This window comes from Benincasa hispida, chromosome 5 (genome assembly GCF_009727055.1).
Source record: "Benincasa hispida cultivar B227 chromosome 5, ASM972705v1, whole genome shotgun sequence".
NCBI lineage: Eukaryota > Viridiplantae > Streptophyta > Magnoliopsida > Cucurbitales > Cucurbitaceae > Benincasa > Benincasa hispida.
The window spans coordinates 3,678,520-3,699,050 of record NC_052353.1 but is presented as its reverse complement, the minus strand read 5'-3'; the positions used below and the strand labels follow the sequence as shown (position 1 = coordinate 3,699,050).

Genomic DNA, 20,531 nt, shown 5'->3' with positions numbered 1-20,531 from the left:
TGGGACTTGTCTCATCTCCTCAACCTTTTGAGGCGTCTTAGGACACATGTCCTTAGACAAAGTGACTCCATGCCTGAACGGCAATAGGCCCCTCTTGGAGTCCTGCATTGAGTACTTGAGCAACATCTTGTCAATGTACGATACCTGAGACAGTGCTAACACTTTGTTCTTACGATCCCAAAAGATCTGTATACGTAGAATAAACTGAGCCACTCCCAAATCTTTCATTTGGAATTGGGTCGCTAGCTAGTTCTTAACTACAGTCAGTAGACCTATATCATTTCCAATGAGTAGTATATCGTCTACATACAACACTAAGAAGACTATTGAAGCATTAATGATCTTCCTGTAGACACAAGGTTCATCAACGTTTTGGTCAAAGCCATACGACTTGATCGCAATATTAAACCGTATGTTCCAAGGTCGAGATACCTGTTTCAGTCCATAAATGGACCGATTAAGCTTGCAAACTTTTTGTTCTTGACCTTGGGCTATGAATCCCTCGGGTTGCACCATATAAATGGTCTCCTCAAGATTTCCATTTAGAAAGGCTGTCTTAACGTCCATTTGCCAGATCTCATAATTATAATAAACTGCAATGGATAAGAGGATACGGATCGACTTTAACATGGCAACAGGCGAGAAAGTCTCCTCATAGTCGACTCCCTCTATATGGGTATAACGCTTTGTCACAAGTCGAGCCTTGAAGGTCTGTACTTTCCCATTAGCACCCCATTTGCGTTTGTAAATCCATTTACAACTTATAGGTCTTGCCCATCAGGTTGATCTACAAGATCTCATATTAAGTTGAAGTACATCGACTCCATCTCGAGATCCATGGCCTTGACTCATTCATCCCAGTCAATATCCTCTATTGCCTTTTGATAAGACAATGGATCCTCAACGTCGCCATTTGCCACCATAGCAAGGATTTTTGCAAAACCCAGATAGAGAACGGGCGGGTTTGCAACCCTCCCACTACGTCGAGGTTCCCTCAACTCTTGAGGTGGAACCGACCTACTAGATGAACTTCCATCAACAACTCTTGCTGATGTAGCAGGCTTTTCAGCACCTTCTGTTGAAGTTTTAGTAGTTCCATTGGGAAGCTCACGCAACATGACTTTACTTCGTGGACTGTGCTCCCTTATATGATCCTCCTCCAGGAAAGTAGCGTTCGTTGAAACAAACACCCTATTTTCTGTCGAATCATAAAAATAGCCCCCATGTACCTTTGTGGTAGCCTACAAAGAGGTATAACCTCGACCGTGGTTCCAACTTCTTGGGATTATCCTCAAGCACATGTGCAGGGTAACCCTAAATGCGGAAGTGACGTAAACTTGCTTTACGCCCGTTGCACAACTCTAGAGATATTCTGGCAACACTCTTGGAAGGAACATAGTTGAGTATGTATACTGTAGTCTCCACTGCGAAACCCCAAAACGAGTCTCGTAAGGAAGCATAACTCATCATCGAATGTATATCCAACAAGGTTTTATTTCTCCTCTCCACTACACAATTTTTCTAAGATGTACCCGGAGCTGAGAGTTGGGAAACGATTCCATATAGACCTGGAATGCCGAGTCCAAAAACTTTCAACCTCGATCCGATCAAAGTGTCTTAATTAATCTATCCATTGCATTTTCAACTTCAGTCTTGAACTCTTTGAACTTTTCAAAGGATTCAGACTTCTGTTGCATAAGATAAACATATCCGTACCTAGAGTAATCATCATAAAACTGATAAAATACTCATAGCCACCTCGGGCTCCCACATTCATAGGACCACAAAGGTCATAATGTACTAACTCAAGAGGCTCCTTGGCTCTATAACCTTTTCAAGTAAAAGGTCGTTTAGTCATCTTGCCTTCAAGGCAAGACTCGCACACTGGTAAAGAATTTTCTTCTAACTCACTTAAAAGTCCATTATTCACCAATCTCTCAATCCTGTTGAGGTTGATGTGCTCTAAACGAAGATGTCAAAGATGGGAATTTTTTTTTTTGGAGAAATACGTTGACGTTTTGTTTGAGTTACCACAGTTTTAAACAATTTTGTGTTATGGAGGGAATTAATGGCTAATGACCTTAGCACATATAAATTAGATTCCACATTTGTTGTACAAATAATAACACCATCTTTATGAATAAACACTTTATCCACATTAAAACTAATAGTATATTTACATTGCATCAAACACTTTACAGAAATGAGGTTCCTCCTAAGTTCGGGAACAATATATACATCATTCAAAACTAAAAACCTATTCTATAAAGCTAATTGGAGCCCTTCCACTGCCATAGTTGAGACGACGTATCCAGTGCCTACTCGCATTGTCATCTCACCAGCCTCCAGCTGTCACCAGAATCAAATCCCCTGAAAAGAAGAACAAACGTGATTAGTGGCGCCCAGATCAATTATCCAGGCTGAATCATCATTCTCTACTAAACAAGTTTCAAGTACAAGTAAATCATATTTACCTTTATTTGTCTTGGCGGCCTTCCTCTCTTTCAGATAGCGAGGATAGTTCCTCTTCCAGTGTCCATCCTGATTGCAGTGGAAACACTTTCCCTTTTCAACCGGTGGACGCCTCCTTAGGGGGACAGGTGGTGGGTTAGCAGCTGCCTTCTCTTTTCCCTTACCACCCTTCTTCTTCTTCCCCTTTGCAGAGTTAGAAGTTGAAGATGCAGACTTTGTCCTTGAGGTTGAACCTTTATGGAACGTCCTGAAGGATGAAGCAACATTTGCCTCACCCTTCTTCCTCTCTTTACTTTTCAGTAAAGATTGGTAGGTCTGCAACTCGTTGAGGAGAGTTGTAAGGTTATATTTCACTTTGTTAAGAATCACATTGCTAACAAAGTGCAGAAAGTGGACCATCATGTCCCTGAGGTTGAACCTTTATGAATGTAGGATTATGTTAACTTGGCTACCCTCATCGATGGTAGACCCATTCAACTCCGCCACATTGAAGTGGACCATCATGTTAAGCACATGTTCACGAACAGAAGTGCCTTCTTCCATTTTGGAGTTGAATATATATTTAAGAGCCTCATGTATAAGTTGTTTAGACAGTTGTCCAAACATCCCCTATAGGAATTCCATGATCTCAAGCGTTGAGACCATAGGCTCATGTTTCTTGGCCAAGACTTCAGAAAGACTTGCCAATATGTAGGCTCGAGCCTTCTCATTCGCCCGTGTCCATCGCTTGTATGCCTCCCGAACATTTCGAGCAGCATTTGAAGCTGGAATAGGAAGACAGATCTCCATAAGAGCGAACATGAGATTCTCGATGATTAGAATCATCGTGATCATGTGTTTCCATGTCGAAAAATTGTCGCCAGTTAATTTTTCAGCACTTAGCAAAACTAACGTGGCTATTGCCATTTTTTAAAAAGTTGTTGCTGAAAATACGAACAAAACTTTATTACATTTTGCTAAACCACTTTTAACCAATCAATTTTGCAAAACAGTATCAAGTACCCTAAGTGAAAAACTTCTATTTTGCAATGATGCCCCAGTGAGGCAGGACCTACGTCACCGGTGGGGTCATCAGATGCCCCTTCGCTGGGATGAGACATTTTCAACCATTAGGCAGAACCAACTCTTGGAACTGAACCTAACAGCCACCAATTTTCGGTCCAGAACTGTTAACCTTTAACAATTCCGCATAAGTGTGACCCTTCGCTTTTGGTGCCAAAGTCCCGCCCTAATGAGCCCACCATAGGGAAGAAGTAGATTAGGATAAGAGACTAAGTTACCTTATCCTCTTACAGGAGATCAAAAGAAACGCGCAAAACTGTCATCCTTTAGGGGGTCACTCTCAGGGTGCCTCGAGGCGATGCGCAGTAACTTTATTGAACCCAACGGGGGAGACTGAAGGATATGCTGTCGCACTTTCCGCTACCACTTACTATGAATACTCTCTCCATCCACCTTGGTATTGACCTACCCAAACGCAATACGGTAGGGGGACACGCCAAAAGTGCCTCGAGGCCGAGGGTAGATCTCAAGGTGTGGACTATTTAGGAGAAACGTGAAAGGTTTAAGTGAAGCATCTTATGCCCCAAGTACCTCCCACTGAATGTTCTACCTAAAGGTTCATTAACCTAGACAATCTGGCTACTGATTTTAGTCAAAGTCGTCTTTTTAAATTCCCGCTTATAAACAACGTTTTTTTATGAAATATGAACAAGTTCAAGTAGTCACATTTAAACACTTTAATAGACTGTCCTTAACTTGCATGCATGCATCAAATCTATCTAATTCACCTTTCCAGGTAAGTTCCTAGGTAGGGGTGTTACGTTTTCGTCAACTTAAATACCCCAGCCTAGACAGAACCCGCCTTAGACAAAATGTCCCTTATAGATAGATTTGCTACACTTTAACCTTTTATTAGTCAATTTAATTCTATTAAAATTATTAAAAGATTAAAGCTTTAGGGTTGCTAATCATATTAGAACTGCGATCTTAGGTCTAAATGATCCATGAATTAAACCTAAGTGAACATGCATGTCTTTCTTACTGCTTTTAGTTCTAATTTCTCTTTAACCTTTAAAAAGAAACAACTAAAAACCCATTGCGCACAACTAGGTGTTTATAACGCTTATAAAGAAATCTATGTGTCATGTTTCATGCAATGTCCGGTCATTACTATACATAACTTTTACATATACGCGTAATAACCAAGCAAACATGTTTTCCATTCACCCTTATACTATAACAATTATAATATAAAGATGATGCACGCCAATGCTTCTTATGCATGCATAAATATAACTCTTATATTATATGATGCATGATCATGCTTTTACATAATTAAATCATGCTTCTCTAAATTATAACATTTACAATAAAGAGATGATGCATAACCAATGCATGACCTAAGGTGGGATTTACTATATGTGCATACCATATGACATATAAAAACCATACATTGCATGTAATAAACCAAGCATTAATGTACCGAGATTAGCCTTTACAAAATACCGGAATGAAATAACCTTATCTGTTACATTTTCCATCAAGCGAACTGGTTCACAGGCGAATCGGGTCTTGAACCGCCACGAAAAGTCTATCGTTTAGTTAACGCCAAAGGTAGACGATCGCCCAACACACGCTAGACGATAGGCACAAAAGCTAAACGATCACATAGATGATAACGAGGCTGTGAAGCCTAATTGTCTAGGCGATCACATAATGCGGTGAAAGGTAAACGATTTACCATTCATTGCTAAGTGATCGTTTAGTCAGTTACTAAGCGATGAAGCTTGTTGAGCTAAACGATCGTCTAGTACGCACACGCATTAAACGATACGCAAGCATCCCATTGTCTACACGACCCGATACTTAGCGATCAATTACCCCATCATCTACACGACCCGATCAACCCTTGATTGTCTCCTTCCTTGAAGAACTGCAATCCTTGCTCTAATCTTCATCATGAACGACTCAAGACTCAAACTGACTTTGAATTACAAACTCGATAACGATTAATAATGCCCAAAAATGCAAGGGCCTTTATAATCAACAAAAAAATTAAAAGAATTAAATCAAACTGAGGCTAACATCCACGAAAACATCCATGAGTGCGTTCGAATCTTCCCGATTTCATCGTGACCAAAATACAACACATAAATTCCAACAGACAGTTATGCAAATTAACACTAATTAACGGCATGCTTCGAAGAATAAAAATACAAGGGAAAGAGTTCTCATACTAGTTGAAGACTTTCTTCAAACGTCGAACTCAGAAGTAGCGGAAGAACCTCTACTCGAACTCTATCACCCAGCAAAAAAGTCGGCTGCGGCAGCACGATCGTCTACACGAATAGCAGCAACACGAATAGTCACGAACAAGTTGGAGCCCTTGGTATTCTCAGAGTGAGAATCCAAAGTGTGGTCTTTGGTGAATTTGGTAAAGGTCGGAGAAAAGACATATCGTGTAAACGATAAGAAAGTGGGAGAGAAAAAGCTATCGCATAGCAAGGATGCTTATCGTTTAGAAGAAGCTACACGATCATGTAGGTTTTACTAAGCGATCGTTTAATAAAAGGTAGACGATCGTTTAGAAAACGTGGCACGCTATGCGATCGTTTAGGAAATCTAAGCGATCATTTATCGTAAGTACAACTGGGCCAATTTACCGTTTTTCCCCTGTAGTTACATCTCACTCCTTAAGTACCACTGATTCCTCTAATGAATAATACAACATAGTCCAATTGTGTGTGAATACCTCTCAGGCGAAGAGAAGGTGTATGGCGCCACATCGTTCAAGCCCTGGAATCAGCCCTTAAGGGAGCTATCTATCTACTTATCCCTGCCTTGAGGAATGAGTAAATTCCATCTTGTATGGCTGAGTTCCCAGCTCCCAAATCAGACGAATCCCCAAAATGGTAGGTTTGAATCGGCGGCCTGGCCACTCGCACCCATACAAATAAAAGGACCGCTCTCAATGGCAGGAGTTCCCAACTCACTCAGGATTGAGGTCATGTTACCTATGGTCATCCTAGTGAAGTGAAGTCTCTGGTCATGAATGGTGTTATATGAGAGACGTTAACACTTCGTGGTCAGGTCTTATACAAACTCTTTGTATAAGGACGCCCCGCTCACTGTCCCCTACACGAATGATCAGATCGAACCATCTGTGACAAGTCACAACACTTATGATCATTCCACAAAGTGGGCCACATCCGTAACGTTACCAGGATAAGGTTTCCTCCTATATCCATATACTACATACCTTTTGGTTATCACTTAAGACATGATTCACTTGTTATGTCACAACATACATGCTTACGTTACATACAGATAATCGAGGATTTAATGTTTATTGGTTTGTGGGGTAAGCAAATAAAACATACAATTGAGTAAAAACAAGATATGAAGTAAATATCATATATTATATAATACAAGCGTCGTACAAACTATTTACAAACTACAGGACACGAGACTTTAGGGCATCAACCCAAACATATAGTTGTTAAAGGAGTTTGTAAAGTACTACAAACGATGTGATCCACAGATCATTCATGTAGAGTATGTGAGTGGGGGCATCTACGCAATTGAGTTTGCATATATGACTGGACCAACGAAAATAGTCACTTTTCTTTATAACGTCAGTTTACTGTTAAAACTGACTATTTCATTATTAAGTAACCTAGGTTAACTTGATCTTAATCCTAAGCTAGCTATGAACTCCTGTTTGTTCGGGATTATTATTTGATCTGCATGGGTGAGAGTAGTCCAATGACACTACTCAAATAAGCCTTCCATTTTGGGGATAAGACCAGATGAATAGCTGGGGACATAGCCCTGCAAGATGGAATTCACTCCTACCCAGATTTAGGGTTAGCAGATAGGATGTTCCCTTAGTACTGATTCCAGGTCTTAAAACAATCGGGACCCCCGCTTCTCATTATAGAGAAAAAACTTGGTTCATAAGTATTATGAATAAAAAAAAAAATTGTTCATTAGAGGGCCTTAGGAACTTAGAAACAGAAGTATTCATAGGGTAAAACGGTGATCTGACCCAGTTGTAATTACGAACAACCTGTGAAGGATCGACTTACTGATTATAGTTATATCAAGTGACATAATATATCTACGGTGAAAGGAGTTCAACTATAGCTTTAGTGGAACAAACCCATTAATTTAATGAATGGGGTTAATTTCGATATAAGAGTTTAGCCAATTAATCTCGGATCGTTGGAGCCCATGATCTATAGGTCCGCAAGGTCCCCGTACTAGTTCGTAAATAGATAAGCTTTAGAGTAGCATGATAAGTTAATTTGAAACGTTCAAATTAAGAATTAAATGGAATATGAGAATTTATATTTAAATATTATTTAAATATATGAAGGTGGATTTGTGTAAAAATTAATTTAATATTTGATATTAAATTAATTAGAATTATTTAAATGATTATTTAAATAATTATTTATTAATTTTATTAGAAAATTCATTTATGAAATTAATTTGATAAAATTAATAATATTTTTCAGTTTTAAAATCAAATTGATTTTCAAATCATCTTTGAAAATTGAAAAATTAAAAAAACCTACACAAAATGAAAAAATGGGTTTTTCCATTATCTTCTTCAACTAGCTCACACAAAAACCATTCATATTTTCTTCATTAATTCCAAGCATGAGCTGCATCTCATGCAGCCATCTTCTTTGCATGTTAATCTGCAATAAATAAAGAAGATTGGAGTGGAATTAAGGCATTCATTAAAAGATTTTTTTTAAAGAAAAATTCGAGCTAAAGAAAAGTTCTTCAAGTGGTTTTGTAGCAGTGAGCTTCACTCTTAATTTTCTATTGCTCAAGATGTTCTCGAGTCCCACAACTCATTCTAAAGCTCCAAGAGGATAGTGGGGAAAATCTTGAGGTGGTTCACGACAAGTTTTGGAGAAGACAACAACTGAGAATCAAGATCTTGAAAAGTTCTACAAAGGTATGACTTCAAACCCTCTTATGTTAGATGAACATGCTTTAGTTTCTACCAAAATTAATGAATTAGAGTGCTTATTGATCCTTCTTACTTCCGCTGCACGTTGATATACTCTTACATGTACAACAAATTTGTTTGAAGGATAACTTGACAGACTTATTTACAAAGACATTACCAACCGCAACTTTTGAAAAATTGGTGCACAACATTGGAATGCGGTGATTCAGAGATCTTAAGTGATACTTTCATGAGGGGGAGTAAATATAATTGTATTCTTTTAGGAGTATATATTATATGAAATATGTACTATTTTTCCTTCACTAGGGTTTTTTCTCATTGGGTTTTTCCTAGTAAGGTTTTAGCGAGGCATATTTAATATATATATATGTGCATCTAAGGGGGAGTATTATGAATATTATATAATAAATAGATGCCCATTACTTAGTATCCCAAAAGTCATATGTCACCTTTCATATTGTCCATGTGCCTTGTAGTTAGTCATGCTTGTGTTGGGAATGTCCTAAACTCGCAGTTCGTTAATGTTGTTATCATATTCTATTCATCAATAAAAATGTTGTTGAGATTTTTTCAATAAATTATTATTGCATCCTTTTATGAAAATCCAATAAACGAATCCATGTCTATAACATGAATACTTTAAACTTTATGTGGCAATATAAAAATAGATCAAGTTTTAGTATGTAGCCAAAATGGTCTGTAAGTATACGGATGAGATTGAGTACCTCATCCTCGTGACACTATTGGATGCGACCCATTTCGTATACTGATACAAATGATGTGATCCAAAAATCATTCATGTAGAGATATGTAAGTGGAGATATCCTGTGCAATGAGTTCGTATAAGACCGAACCTCAAAATAGCACTTTTCTTTATAACAACCATTTACTATTAAAACTAACTATCTCAAACTCCATGACCTAAGGTAACTCGATCTTAATCCTGAGCTAACTATGAACTCTTGTTTATTCGAGATTATCCTTTGATCTGCATAGGTGAGTGAAGGAACTCTAAATAGAGAACCAGTGAGCAAAAGCGGATCGTTTCAAATTTCATTGAGAAAGAACACAAACAATTACAGTTTAATAGAACATATTATGCATAAACAATAAATTACAAGCATGCTTCTTTAATTGAACAAGGGATAAAGTGTGCAAACCTTTGAAGAACTTTTTCTTCAATTATCCCTCGATTGTTCAGCAACTCATTCAACAGCACGAACTCGAGCGCAATGATCAGAACAACCAAGCGCACGAACTGAAGAATCCTCGATCACTATCGAGTGCAACTCGATCCTCAACCCTCGAACAGAACAAGAATACCACCATAGAGTTACCTTGATATTTTCAATGTGAGAATCTAGAAGTTGTGGGCTCTGTATGACTTTGGATAGAGGAATGAAGGAGGTAGACGATCGAGTAAGTGGGAGAAGGAAGAAGTCAATCATATAAACTTGATACTCGATCGTGTAGTAAAAAGAAGCTTATCGTATAGACTTGATACTCGATCGTGTAGTAAGAAGAAGCCTATCGTATAGACTTGATACTCGATCGTGTAGTAAGAAGAAGCCTATCGTATAGACTTGCTACTCGATTGTGTAGTAACGAGTAACAATATAGTAAACTCGGTACTCAGTCGTTTAGTCTGTGAGATGCTATCGTTTAGTAAAACTCTTTTACTCGATAGTCTTTCTTTTTGTGAGACCGATTCAATGAATCATCAACTTTTGATTTTGGAAAACCATTTTTCTTTTAATCTCACAGTTACCATAATCGTGCATAACCTCTCACTCAAGTCGGTTATTAAAGAAAAAGAATAATTAATTATTAATATATTATAAATACATATAATAACCAATTTATCATATTATATTTATAACCTATAGTTTTAATATTTCATCATATGAAACATATAAACCATATTTATATTAATTCCTCCAATATATCAAATGCATCATATCAATTATATTACATATAATTGAATCAATTTAATTATATGTTATATAATCAAATTTCCTCATGTTAATTTGAACACTTCAAACTAACATAAAATCTAATTCTCAACTTGAACCCATTGAGCTACCAAGGGGACCTTATGGACTTGTAGCTTGAAGCTCCAACAATATGTGAATAACTTACTAAACTCTTTAATCATGAGATCCACCATCAGTTAACTGCTGATCACTTCACTAAAGACCGACTGTTGCACTCTTCGCACTGTAGATATATTTCTGTGTCCATTGGATATAACAAATCAACAGTGCGATGACCCTTCACAAATTGCTCATAAATACAACTGGGCCAATTTACCGTTTTGCCCCTGTAGTTACATCTAACTCTTTAAGTATCACCAATTCCTCTAATGAACGAGTCATAGTCCTACTATGATTGAGTCCTATTTTCCCAAGAGAGGGTGTGGCCACTATGTTCAAGACTCGGAATCAACCCTTAAGGGAGCAATTTATCTACTAACCCCTGCTTTGGAGAAGAAGTGAATTTCGTCTTGTGTACCTGAGTTCTCAGCTCCTTAATTAGACGAATCCCCAAAATAGTAGGCTTGTTAAGTTGGCAATTTGGCTACTCTCACCCATACAAATCAAAAGACCGTCCTTATGAGCAGGAGTTCCCAACTCACTCAGGATTAAGGTCATGTCGCCTATGGTCATCCTAGTGAAATGTAAGTCTCAATTATGAACGGTGTTATATAAAGAGATTAGTTATTTCGTGGTCTGGTCTTATACAAACTCTTTGTACAGGATACACCCTCTCACATGTCTCCACATGAATGGTCAGGATCAAACCATTTGTAGCACTTTACAACACTTGTAACATCTACAAAGCGGGTCGTATCCGTATTATCACAAGGATAAGGTATCCCTCCTTTATCTTTATACTACAGACCATTGAGGTTATTACTTAAGGCATGATCCACTTGTATGTCTTCACATATATGCTTAAGTTACATAAAATAACCTTGGATCTTAGTTTATTGGATTGAGTAAATGCTTATAAAATAACACTTATTTTATAATAACAATATGTTTACAGGGTGTTTTCAAACTATGAGATTACCAGGAGAATTAGGACACCAATCCCAATAGTGAGAGTAGTCCAATAGCACTACTCAATAAGCCTCACATTTTGGGGATAAGACTAGATAGATAGTTGGGGACATAGCTTTTCAACATGGAATTCACTCATATCCGATTTAAGGTTAGCGGATGGGTTGTTCTCTTAAGCGCTAATGCCTTGTCTTAAAAAATGGGGTCCCGCCCTCTCATGTAAGAGAGAGTTATGATTGATATGTTAGACTATAAATTAATTTTTTAATAGAGGATCAATGGGAGCTTAAGGAGCAAGATGTTTTTATAGGGGTAAAATGGTAAGCTTTGACCCAGTTTTAAGTACAACGACCTGTGAAGGATTGACTTATCGATTATGGTTAAAATGGATAGAAATATATCTACAGTGAGGAGAGTGCAACTATCAAACTATAGTGGAATGTCATGGTAGTTAACGAATAGTAATTAATTCCGTTTAAAGAGTTTAACCAATTAATTACAAGTCGTTGGAGCTCATGATCTGTAGGTCCATAATGTCCCTTTACTAGCTCGTAATTTGGATTACTAAATTGAGTAATCTTGATAAGATTTGAAATTAGAGTTTAGAATTTGAAATGTTCAAATTCAATTAGGGTTTCTATTTATTGTATTCGATACAATTGAAATGTTTAATTTTATTGAAATTAAATGAAATTGGAGAATCAATTAATGTTTAAAATATGATTTACCTTTCAATGTAAAAATTAATTTCATTATAATGAAATTGATCTTTTATTAATTTAATATTAGATATTACATTAACAAAATTAATTAAAGGTTTAATTAATTATCTTTTTAAAAATTATTATAGTAAGTATAACTAATAATTCAAATAAAATTATTTTATTTGGAAATTAGTTTTTGAAAACATCTTTGAAAACAAAACCAAAGTTGAAAATTCAAAGGTGGAGGGAAATCTCCACTATGGTGCAAGGCACCTTATTCATCCAATTCTATTTTCTTCGTAAAGTAGGAGCTGGCCTTCATGCAAGCTTTAAATTTGCATGATGAAAACTCTATAAATTGAAGTGTTAGGTTGAATAATTGATTCAAGCTTTCATAAACTTCTTGAAGAACGTTTTGCAGAAACCAAAACCCTCGTCATATCTTCATAATATTCAGCTCAATTTAGTATTTTCACCACACAATCCTTGCAAGAGAGTAGTAGAGAAGATCTTCGTGGTGGTCTACTTATAGATTGAAGCACTTTTATGTGGAATTCAGCTAGTATTGAAGAGGATTCATCAAATGTATTATGTTCAGCAAATCCTCTTCCATAATAATTACTTTGAAGCATGTTTTAAACTCAAATTAAATATAATTAGAGTGCTTATTGATTCTGATTTTCTCCGTTGCATGTTAATATACTCTATCAGCTTGGTGTCCATGTAGGTCCACATCCTACTTATCACTTTGCTTTTAAATAGTGGCATTTAGTGGATCTTATCATCACATACCCATTGGTAAGAAATCCACTTCAAATTCCACCAAATTTTCTATTACCCAATTTTATAATTTTAGTTATTTCATGATTTTAGTTATTTTATTTTAAATTATATTTTTATTATTATTATTATATTATATTTTCTACATATTCGTGTTCCCATTATGCTCCTCAATTTCAGAACAGTAATAATAATAAAAGATAAAACCATTTTTCTAAATATATTTGTTTGTTGAAGAATTTTCAATTGCAACCCAATCAAAATATCTTCATTCTTAAAAAAAAATAGAAAAAAGGAAATTCAAACTATCTTCTATTTTTAATATATCATATACTATAGATGACGAGTTCACATCCACATTAATAATTGAAAGCTCAAACTCATTTTTCTATATTTTTTTAGTTCAATTTTCACACTATGAGAATTGAAGTATTAAACCTTTAAAATAGTAATCGGTGTTTTATCCACTAAGTTATTTATAATTAAATTGGCTCATTTTTCTACTCTATAATCTCTACTGATTGTATCAAAAGAATATAAGTAAACATACTAAAAACAATTATTATTATTCTTATTGTTTTAATACACTCATTTGGAGTGAGAGATTTGAACATCTAATCTCATGATCTATTAAATACATTTTATTTGTAAATTTTGAAGCCATTCCTTTTTCTTTTTTTTTCCAGTTTGGATTTTTTTTTTTTTTGTGAGAGACTTGTTATGAGTTCTTTTTTGTATGAATGACCATTTCATGTGCGCCTTAATGTTTGATGACTCCCTCTCCACAAACGTATTAAATCTAACTTTATGCTAACTTCATAGTACATTAACATCATTTTAAGTGTCATCGCATTAGAGACGACCCTCCTAGCCCGATGTTGGCATATTCCTGGCCCGATGAGCCAAGCTAGTGCGACATCCCTTTTCCTCATCCTTTTTCCAATGGTCGATTATGTTTAATTTAGACATCGCACTATCTTTTAAAATCGCGACAGAGCTATGCAAAAAGTATCAAAAAGGGGAGGGACATCTCTAATGCGAGCAAGTTTGAGTGTAAAAAGCGTGAAAAAAAGGGACATCACATTGGCCACCTCATCAAGCCTACGACAACATTAGGCTGGGAGAGTCATTCCAAGGCAATGGCACTTAAAACATTGTTAATATGCTATGATACGAGCCTAAGATTAGATTTCATTGGTTGGTAGGGGACGAGTCATTAAACACTAAGGCACCCTTGAAAAGGTCATTCATACAAAAAAAAAAAAAAAAAAAACATGTATTGTTATCCCCTTTCTAGTCCCTCTGTTTTCCATGAGGGGTCTGCCTATCAAGATACTTCTAACTAATATCAATATACTTCTAACTAACCGAATTGGAACATAACTTAATAGATAAAATACTAATTATTATTTTAAAAGTTGACATTTTACTTTTGTTTTTCTTTTTCAAAATTAAGTTGACAAACATTATTTTCACTTATTGTTTTCTTTGCTCGTTATCTATATTTTATGAGTTTTTTAAAAACCAAGAAAAATTATGAACGTTAAAAAAATTAAATTTTAAAAATTTGTTTTGTTTTTATAATTTGATAGAGAACTCAATTATTTCGAGAGTGAAGATAAAATCTTAATAAAATTTGTAAGAAAATAAGCATAATTTTAAAATATCAAACATTTATAAATGTTCGAAGAAACAAGTTCTAGAAACTTTATAATTAATGAATTTTAAGATTTTTTTTTCCTTCCGACAATAGGATAAGATTAGAAATCGAATTTCAAACCCTTAAATTACATTGTCAAATGCATATCAACTCAGTCTTAGGTTAACTAATTTAAGATTTAGAGCTTATTATGATCTTCAAATTTTCATATTTCATCTTACTATTTATTCTAAAATTTAAAATTTAAAATTTTAGTTTGATCACTATAGCTCAAGCTTTTAGTAACAACCAGTTTCTTTTAAAACACGACACTTGATATACATATGCATGTAACATAGTTCAACTGACATGAATTTGTAATATTAGTTTCAAGGTTTGGGAGTTTAATTTGGGACTTGTCCAGCCTTCGAATCTCTATTCATTATTAGTTTTATAATATGCGTATGTTAGTTTATTTTTTAATTTTAAAATTTAATTTCATAATACTTTTTGTATTTATTTACAATAAAATACTAAAATATTTTTAAATTATTCATTTAAATAAAAAAATAATAATAATCCTAACTTGTATCGTAAAATGTCTATAATTTTAATATAAATACCAAATGTTAATTAGTTTTTAAATAGGTCGGAGAATGAAAAAAAAAACACTTTCTCAACAAGATTGCATAAGCAAAACTGTCATTTCTAATAGATCGTCATCGAATGAACTTTGTAAAAAAATTATGGGACTTCCTATTGATCTTAATTAATTCTGGCTTGTTGAAAATTCTCTTTTCTTTTTAGATTAGAATCTTTTTTAGATAGACTCCTGAGATACCTACTTATCTTGCATGTGCTTTTGGGACCACTTATTTAATCACTTGCTTGTGACTGTAGACATTCCGCAAAAAGAGAGAGACGAGGGAATCTTCTACTCTCGTTTATATGACGAATCGAGGCAAGTCAGATGGATCCAACGTCTGATCTGTAGGGGGTCCTGATTATCAACAAAATTTCTTCAAACTCTTTCCTCTGCCTATTGTCTTATGACACAGAGTCATCGAATGAACTCATCCTTTTCTTTTGAAGGTGTTGACCCGCTATGTCACCGTCTCATCAATGAGCATAGATTGATAGAGATGCTAAAGTTCGATGGAAGTTTATGAAATGTAAAAGCAAAATGTTAAAACACGAACCCTCATTATAGATGGACATCAATCTCGGCACCCAAATTATTCCCTAAATTGGGAGGAATAATAGGATAAACAAAAGTAATAAGAGAGACACATAAACCAATCAATCGTATCGGTCGTATTCTTGAATTTGGAATGAAAAGAGGAGTAATGCTTCCTAGCACGGGACACAGAATAGGCAAGATGGTGGCATCCTCATGTTTTCTTACTTCTCGCACCGAATAATAATTAAAAATAAAAATGGAGATTTTTTCTTACAAAGATTCCCATTTCTCTGAGACAGTGATTAAAAATCTCCAAAAGATAGCATTTTAGTAGTATATGTTATCATAGGTCTATAATTCAAATTTCTTGAGAGTATTTACCTTTTTTTGGAAAATTAAGATAATTGTGGGTTTTCTAAATTTGAAAGAACATAGACATATTATCCAAAAAAGGAGGAGAGATTAATTCCTCCTATATTTTAAATTCCAAAACATCATTAGTCACCAATACACATTAAATCCTCAGATAAAAATAAAGTATAACTTTAGCATTTTCACATATATGAAACGAACAAACATTGGAACAAGAAAAGAAAATAATAATTGTTCCTAAAGAAGAACCTTGTTGGACGATTTGTTTTTTTCCAATTTGCCAAGAACTTGGCTAGACATCATAATCTCCCTACGTGTTTCAAATTGGATAATAATTGGGACTCACAAACCACCATCCTTTCGGGATTTGAAATCCCGTTTTTTCTATCTCTTCCCTTTATTTATTGCTATATTAATAACCCCATCTGATTACTTTTCGTTGCCGGAGTTCACTCTTACCCATCGGAGAAGGAATCTCAAGCTCAAGAAGCAGAGAAAATGGCGGATACAGAAATTAGATCTCACCCTTTATTGAGAAAACGAAGAACAGAGCTTAACCATGGCTTCTCTTCTTCTCAAATGGAAGCCATGGCTGCTTTCTGTGAAGCCCTCATTCCTTCTTTGCCTCTTTCTAAAGAAACCCCACTTGATCAATCTCTTATTTCATTCTATCAAGCTTCTGCTTCTGAACCGCCAATTCCAGATGAGGTTATTTTCTTACTCTGAAAACCCTTTTAAGCTTTAAGTATTTCTTGTACTGAGAAGTTGTTTGTTTGTTTATTCATATGGGTTCTTAGGTAGCTGAGCTAATGGCGGAGAGGGCTAATCCAAAAGCTGTGTTTCTTGTGAAATTGGTTCTGAGACTTTTGTCTTTTAGGATTGGGACATTGTTGCTTTGTGGGAATGTTTGCTTTGATTGGAGATGGCCTTTCATTCTTAAATTTTCTGAGATTTCTGTGGAGAAGAGAGAAGAGATTCTCAAGAATTGGTCTATGGCTCACCAGAAGTATACTGTACTTTTGAGAATGACTTTCATGATTATTAAAATTTTCTGCTGCTTCAAATTCTTCTCCAGGGTAACTTTTCTTTGAACTGTACTCTCAGATTTCTTTTTCATGTGTCTTTGTTTTGGTGTTCATATTCAACATTGCTTTAGAATATTCTGGTATGATTTTACTTTATCATTCTGAGTTCTGTTGTAAGTAGGAATAACAATTTGCTTTCATATCAATAAGAATATCTTGTCCCATTTGTTATTATTCCGTTCTTTGTTTAAAATGATTATTAAATAATTAACTTCATTTACACATTTATCGAAAAATTTTATCTCTTCTTCTTTTACATTTATGACTCCCTTTATTTTGCACAGAGTAGTCCAACAATAAAAAAAAAATCCAATATATTAACTTCAAACCTCTAACTTATCCTATGCCCCAAACACCTCTTAATCGTATATTAATATTATATTCATTCATAAGTTTCTTTGACGTTAAAGGTTTTCATATCCTAGTGCCCCAAACACCTCTTAATCGTATATTAATATTATTTTCATCCATAAGTTTAATCGTATATTAATATTATTTTCATCCATAAGTTTCTTTGACGTTAAAGGTTTTCAAAAGTTTTAGTCAGGTGTTTCTTTGATGTAGAAAGCTTTCAAAATTCAAGTGAAGTATTGAAAAGTAACTTGTTTTCCTTTTTTGAATTTGGCTAAACTTCAAAACCATAGTAAAGAAATTGAGGGAAAACTAATTTTCAAACAGTAAAAACAAAAAAGGGAAGTACGGAAGGCTAATCAAAGGGGCCCCTACTCATTTGTTTTCATCTATACTGAGTTGCAGCGTTCCTCTTTTTGAATATTTAGAAGTAAATTACACAACATTAAATTTCTGTTGGTATTGACTATTGAGTACGATTGTACATAGGATTCTTTTTTGTTTTGTTTCAGATCGATGGGGAAACGAAAAACGTAGCATGGAAAGCGATGGGGTATCATGTAGACACCCGAAAACGGTTGAACGATACCCGAAAAGAGCGGCCTCTTGAAAGGGGAATGATAGAGACTGGCAATGAAGATGATTCCACTTTTCCCAAGTCTCTTACACTGAAAGGCCTTGAAGTAACTGAAGATAAAAAACATGGCAATGCCTATAAGATCAAATGTGATGTTGTGATTGTTGGCTCAGGTTGTGGTGGTGGAGTTGCTGCTGCGGTTCTTGCAAAATCTGGTTTGAAGGTAGTCGTTCTCGAGAAAGGGAACTATTTCGTAGCTGAAGATTATTCTTCCCTGGAAGGTCCATCCATGAATGAGCTATATGAATCAGGTGGACTCAAGTCAACTCTTGATGGGAAGGTTATGCTGTTGGCTGGAACTACTGTGGGTGGAGGTTCTGCGATAAACTGGTCTGCATCAATTAGAACTCCAAAATCTGTTCTCGACGAGTGGTCTACCGATCATAAGATTCCTTTGTTCAGGAGCATCGATTACCAATTGGCAATGGATGCTGTGTGTGATAGAATTGGAGTGATAGAGGGATGTTCACTAGAAAGTTTTCAAAATCAAGTTCTTCGAAAAGGCTGCGAGAACCTCGGTTTGAAAGTTGATTTGGTTTCAAGAAATTCCTCAAAAGATCATTATTGTGGGTCTTGCTGTTATGGCTGTAGAGTTGGTGACAAGAAAGGGACTGATTCTACTTGGTTGGTTGATGCTGTTGAATCTGGTGCAGTGATCCTCACAGGCTGCCAAGCTGACAAGTTCATTTTGGAGAACACAAATAACACAAGTAGAAACAAGAGATGCTTAGGAGTGATTGCAACTCCGCTGAGCAAAAACATCACAAAAAAACTTCATATTGAGGCGAAAGCAACAATCTCAGCTTGTGGTTCTCTCCTGACACCCCCTCTATTGATTGCAAGCGGATTGCGTAACAAGAACATAGGCAGCAATCTTCATTTGCACCCGGTTATTTTGGCTTGGGGATACTTCCCCGAAGAACTATCCGATTTTACTGGTAAAATATACGAGGGAGGGCTCATTACTTCCCTCCACAAGGTAGTCTCAAAAGATTCCCATAGCCATGCCATAATCGAAACCCCTGCACTTGGATCAGCCTCATTTGCTGCACTGTTTCCATGGATTTCTGGGCGTGAAATGAAAGATGCAATGGTAAAGTATGCTCGAACTGCCCACCTTTTCGCTTTGGTAAGAGATCAAGGTGCAGGAGAAATAAAGGTGAAGGCCAATGTCAAGTATCGACTCAACCAAACCGATAAAGAGAATCTAAGAATCGGTTTGAGGCAAGCATTGAGAATCTTGATTGCAGCAGGAGCAACTGAGGTTGGCACCTATAGAAGTGATGGCCAGAGAATCAAATGTCAAGGGACAAACAAGGAAGACTTGGAGGAGTTCCTTGACTCGGTCGAGGCAGTCGGGGGACCGTTGTCGAGGGAAAAGCACTGGACCATGTACTGCTCAGCACATCAGATGAGCAGCTGCAAGATGGGAAGCACAAAGGAAGAAGGAGCAGTGGATGAGAATGGTGAAAGTTGGGAAGCAGAAGGCTTATTTGTATGTGATGGAAGTGTGCTGCCAACTGCAATTGGAGTGAATCCAATGATCACAATTCAATCCACAGCTTATTGCATCTCAAAGAAAATTGCAGAGTCTTTGAACTAAAGAACAAACTTCATGGAAGATGTTTCAATGTTTTCCATTTAGTACATATTCTCAAAATTCAAAAAAAGAAAAATAAAAGTTCTTCATCTAGTACAATCTGTTCTTCTAGGAAAGTTTTTGTAACTTATCAATGCAAATAAATGTGATAATAAATATTTAAATAACTTCAGTTCAAGAAAAAGTATTTTAGAGGTCGTGTTAATATGTTTTAGAATTATATTCGAGTTGATAATGGTCATTACTGATTTTTGATATTTCATTTGTTCAATTTATTTGATTTTTAGTCTGTCACTTGGAACTCTTTTTTTTTTCCTCAATTTATCCCCAAAAAAAAAAACATGAAATAGGTTGTTCATAGGTTTGTGAAGGGTTCCTCTATGCCCATGAGCGGGCTCCAAGTCCAAAAAGGAGCAAGGGCCTACATCAAGTTCAAGTCTAAAAAGGAGCAAAAGGGATCTGTGCATCTCAAAAGAAAATATCAAACTCTCGAATTTAGCCGATCAATTGAGTTCATGGACTTTCACCAAGTCGTTATATCTATTCTGACACTGTTAGCATTGTACATCTCTACTTGAATGTCAGGTGAATGGTTTTATAAATAGCAATAGCTCCGCACCAATCCAAGGAATAAGTAGTTCTCTTTATGTTTAGCTAAGC

General features: G+C 35.7%; 1 protein-coding gene across 1 annotated transcript; it reads left to right on the top strand.

Moving 5' to 3' along the window:
- Positions 1 to 16,696: 16,696 nt before the first annotated feature.
- On the top strand, positions 16,697 to 20,076 carry LOC120078110 (long-chain-alcohol oxidase FAO2-like). Its single transcript, XM_039032329.1, has 3 exons — positions 16,697 to 16,906; positions 16,996 to 17,274; positions 18,147 to 20,076. The coding sequence occupies exons 1-3, from the start codon at positions 16,697 to 16,699 to the stop codon at positions 19,872 to 19,874; spliced, it is 2,217 nt and encodes a 738-aa protein (XP_038888257.1). The 3' UTR covers positions 19,875 to 20,076.
- Positions 20,077 to 20,531: the final 455 nt, after the last annotated feature.

Bases quoted from the DNA above. Each gene is read 5' to 3' on its own strand.
- LOC120078110 (XM_039032329.1), top strand. From the start codon at position 16,697: ATGGCGGATACAGAAATTAGATCTCACCCTTTATTGAGAAAACGAAGA. The intron at 16,907-16,995 runs GTTATTTTCTTA...ATGGGTTCTTAG, and splicing joins AACCGCCAATTCCAGATGAG to GTAGCTGAGCTAATGGCGGA. The intron at 17,275-18,146 runs GTAACTTTTCTT...GTTTTGTTTCAG, and splicing joins GCTTCAAATTCTTCTCCAGG to ATCGATGGGGAAACGAAAAA.